The sequence below is a fragment of the Phaseolus vulgaris genome, chromosome 8 (assembly GCF_051622355.1).
Source record: "Phaseolus vulgaris cultivar YP4 chromosome 8, ASM5162235v1, whole genome shotgun sequence".
In the NCBI taxonomy this organism is placed as follows: Eukaryota; Viridiplantae; Streptophyta; class Magnoliopsida; order Fabales; family Fabaceae; genus Phaseolus; species Phaseolus vulgaris.
Window position 1 is genome coordinate 42,110,164 of NC_143505.1, and position 4,241 is coordinate 42,114,404.

General features: G+C 44.9%; 1 protein-coding gene across 1 annotated transcript; it reads left to right on the forward strand.

Annotated features, from left to right (window-relative positions):
* Positions 1-2,095: 2,095 nt before the first annotated feature.
* LOC150025581 (uncharacterized) lies at positions 2,096-3,367 on the forward strand. Its single transcript, XM_090294116.1, has 3 exons — positions 2,096-2,293; positions 2,407-2,815; positions 2,922-3,367. Exons 1-3 carry the CDS (start codon positions 2,096-2,098, stop codon positions 3,365-3,367), a joined length of 1,053 nt encoding a protein of 350 aa, XP_090150242.1.
* The last annotated feature ends 874 nt before the right edge of the window (positions 3,368-4,241 follow it).

The window sequence follows — 4,241 nt, forward strand, 5'->3', positions numbered from 1 at the left end:
CCCACATCTCTTTAGCAGTTTTTCATTTTGATACCCCGAAAAACTCATTAGTATCTAGTGCAAAAGCTATTATGTTTTGAGCAGCACAATCAAGCTTGGCCATTTTACATTCATCATTGGTCCATTGAGACCAAGGTTTTGCAATTGAAGAACCATTCTTCTTAAACTTTCGAATGTAAGGACCATTCTCAATTGAATCCCAAATTCCTTGATCAATAGATTCCACAAAGATTTTCATTCTGCCCTCCCAATACTTGTAATTCATTCCACTGAATAAAGGTGGTTTGTAGATTAAAGCACCTTCCTCAAAAGATTGTTTTCCAGCCATAGAAAAAACATTTTTGGATCAACTTGAATAACTTTCAAGAACCAAGCTCTTGATGCCAATTGTTAGAATGTATGGCTTTAAACTAGAGGGGGGTGAATGGTTTAAAGAGGGTTTTCGAAAACTTTTAAGCCTTGAATGAAATTACTTCGAGAATATCTTGATGAAGAAACCAGTTTTTCAAAACACAAAGCAAAAAGCACAGCACCAGAAAAACAATCGGTTGTTTCACAGAAACAATCGGTTGTTTATACCAGTTTACAAATATAAAAACTGAATTTAAAGAGATTAAGGATAGAGAGAATGCACACAGAGGTTTATACTGGTTCACTCTAAACCCAGAGCTACATCCAGTCTTCTCAGAAACCACTGAGGAAATCCACTAAGCAATCAAACCTAGATCACTTACAACACAACCAAAGAAGTGACCTTGATCCCCTCAAGACACACACTTCTCTTGGTCAGCACAACAACACTAAGAATGCTGATTTTGATCCCCTCAAGAACACACAGCACTTCTCAGCAACCACACAAGGTTCTTTCAAAAGATACAAAGGATTACACTTGTTACAAAACGATTCTGAAATCAATACAAGCAGAAAATCCTATCTCACACTCTTTGATCAAACTCAATCTCTAAGCAATCTCAACTTTTTCTCTTAATAAAAAATCAGTGAAAAACTCAAATTTGTTTTTCTGTATATATTCAAAGATGTTGTTTGTTATCAAATCTTAACAAACTATATATTGCATTTAAAGATTGGTCAAAGCATTAAAAAATGGAACTTACACAGTTAGAAAAACATTTAATGCTCACTCAAAGCACAAAATAGTTTTCTATTATGGTCCCAAAACAAACAATCGGTTGTTTCCACGAATCAATCGGTTGTTTTGGTTTTGACATCAAGTGAACCATAAAAACAGTTTTCAACCTTTTCTAAAAACACTTAAGTATAAAACAATCGGTTGTTTTTCACTTAGTTTGAAAAACACTTTTCTTTTAATAGGATTGAGAATGCCTATGCTTTGGATTCAATCAAGAGTGGATTATACATTAATTCTACCCCAGATCCTATCTAAAAGACAGCTCAGCAACAATAAACACATGTAGCCTTTCATCATCCTTCAAAGAGTTTGGATTCTTCAAAGCTTGAACACACTTGGTTCAACAGGCAAAACGTTCAAACTTGGCAAATAACTAGGCCAAGCGGCACAGAACCAGATTGTCGAGGTCATAGCACGACATCTGAATGCCTTCGCATGGTCCGTCTCGAACATGCAAGGCATAGACCTAGAGTTCCTATGTCATCGCCTCACCATGGACCCCCAGGTCAGGCCTGTCCGCCAGAGAAGAAGAAAATTCAACGAGGAGAGGCGGCAGGTCATAAAAGAAGAGACGAATAAGCTGTTGAGCGATGGCCACATAAGGGAGATCTAGTACCCTGAGTGGTTGGCAAACGTGGTCCTGGTGAAGAAGGCCAACGGGAAGTGGAGGATGTGCATGGACTTCACGGACCTCAACAAAGCCTGCCCGAAGGACTTCTATCCTCTACCAAGCATTGCGCCTTGGTGGACAGTGCCTCGGGCTACAGGATGCTCAGCTTCCTGGATGCTTTTTTTGGGTACAACCAGATTAAGATGCATCCCAGAGACGAATGCAAGACATCGTTCATGACAGAGTTATCTTGCTACTGTTACATAGTGATGTCCTTTGGGCTGAAGAATGCAGGCGGCACCTACTAGAGGTTGATGGACAAAGTGCTCGCGCCCATGATAGGGAGAAATGTGCAAGCTTATGTGGATGACATGGTGGTGACCTCACAGGTGAAGGATCAGCATGTCGCTAATCTAGAAGAGCTATTTACAACAATAGCTAAGTATAGAATGAAGTTGAACCCCGAGAAGTGCGTGTTTGGGGTGGAAGCGTGTAAGTTCTTGGGTTTCCTACTCACCGAGTGTGGGATAGAGGTTAATTCCAAGAAGTGCGCTACAATACTCGCGATGAGAAACCCGATCTCGGTGAAGAAGGTGCAGTAGTTTACAGGAAGAATGGTCGCTCTATGTAGATTTGTATCAACTAGAGGAGACAAGGGTCACCCTTACTTCCAGTGCCTGAGGAGGAACAACAGGTTCATCTGGACCAGGGAGTGCAAGGAGGCGTTCCTCAAGCTGAAGGAGTACCTGGCCAATCCCCCAGTGTTGTGCAAGCCACAACTGAGTACTCCGCTCCGCCTGTACTTCGCAGTGACAGAACGAACGATCAGTTCGGTCCTTGTGCAGGAACAGGACCAAGTGCAAAAGCCTATATACGTTGTGAGCAAAGTATTGCAAGGGCTAAAAGTAAGATACCAGGCCCTGGAGAAGGCAGCCTTAGCAGTGGTGTTTTCAGCAAGGAGACTTCACCACTATTTCCAAAGTTTCACCGTGGTGGTGACGACAAACCTGCCTATCCGCAAAGTCCTGTAGAAGCCGGATGTGGCAGGGAGAATGGTACGTTGGGCAGTGGAGCTGTCAGAGTTCGATGTCCAGTATGAGCCCAGAGGCCCTATCAAGGGCCAAGTTTATGCAGATTTTGTGGTAGAGCTCTCCTCGGCAGATGCACACCAAGAGGAAGCCAACTTCTGGTGGCTGCTCTCTGTAGATGGGTCCTCTAACCAGCAAGGTAGTGGAGTGGGAGTCATCTTGGAGGGACCGAACGGGTTATTGATTGAGCAGGCCCTACGGGCCTTCAAGGCCAACAACAATCAGGTGGAATATGAAGCCCTCATTGTTGGCATGCTATTAGCCGAGGAGATGGGTGCGCAGAGTCTGTTGGCGAAGAGTGACTCCCTATTAGTCACAGGTCAGGTGATAGGAGAATACCAGGCCAAGGACCCGCAGATGGCCGTGTACCTAGGGTACGTCCAAGTTCTGAAGGGCTCGTTCTCGGTGTTTGAGCTTGTACACGTTCCTAGAGAGCAGAATGCCCAAGTAGACTTGCTAGTTAAGCTCGCCAGTTCAGGCGAGGGGGCAGACAGAGGACGGTCATATAGGAAACCCTGAAGACACCTCGAACCTTCACAACAGATAATCTGGTGGGGGTCCACCAGGTCAACACATCGAGGGGAGGGGTGAGGAGTCATCGTTCGTTGACTCAAGAGATACTGAAAACTCCCAGGGTAAGCACATATCCAACCCTGAGGGAAGAATCATTGCAGGTCTGCCTAGTCAAAGGAGGAGAAACATGGATGACGCCCTACAAGCGATACCTGGCCGATGGGATACTCCCGTTGGAACCCACAGAAGCCAGAAAAATAAAGAAAAATTCAGCCAAGTACACTCTCATCGATGGAGAGTTGTTCAGACATGGGTTCACCCACCCAATCATGGTATGTGTAAGCAGAGACCAATGTGCACATATAATGGCAGTGCTCCACGAAGGGATATGTGGGCGTTACATCGATGGACGATCTCTAGCATCAAAGGCCATTTATGCGGGATATTATTGGCCAATCGTAAGGGAAGACTGCACGAGGTACGCATAGCAGTGCAAGGAGTGTCAGCAACATGCTGACTGGCACAAGGCGCCACCGGAAGAGCTCAGGTCGATTTACAGCCCCTGGCCATTTCATACCTGGGGAATCGATATCCTGAGACCCTTTCCCTTGGTGATAAGGCATATGAAGTACCTCGTGGTCGCCATAGAGTACTTCACGAACTGGATAGAGGCTGAGCTAGTGACGCAGATCACGACCCACAAGATCCAACACTTCGTGTGGAAGAATATAGTGTGCCACTTCGGGGTACCGAAGCGTTTGGTGTCCGATAATGGCACACAGTTTTCAAGCCAACATCTGCGCAAGTTATGCACAAAAGTTGGAATAAAGCAGGTGTTCGCATCAGTCGAGCACCCCTAGATGAATGGGCAGGTCAAGTC

What these genes read in the sequence shown, in the direction of transcription:
- LOC150025581 (XM_090294116.1), top strand. Translation starts at nt 2,096, where the DNA reads ATGATAGGGAGAAATGTGCAAGCTTATGTGGATGACATGGTGGTGACC. An exon ending in TCACCGAGTGTGGGATAGAG is followed by an intron (nt 2,294 to 2,406) that starts GTTAATTCCAAG and finishes TGTATCAACTAG; the next exon opens with AGGAGACAAGGGTCACCCTT. An exon ending in CGGATGTGGCAGGGAGAATG is followed by an intron (nt 2,816 to 2,921) that starts GTACGTTGGGCA and finishes TCTCCTCGGCAG; the next exon opens with ATGCACACCAAGAGGAAGCC.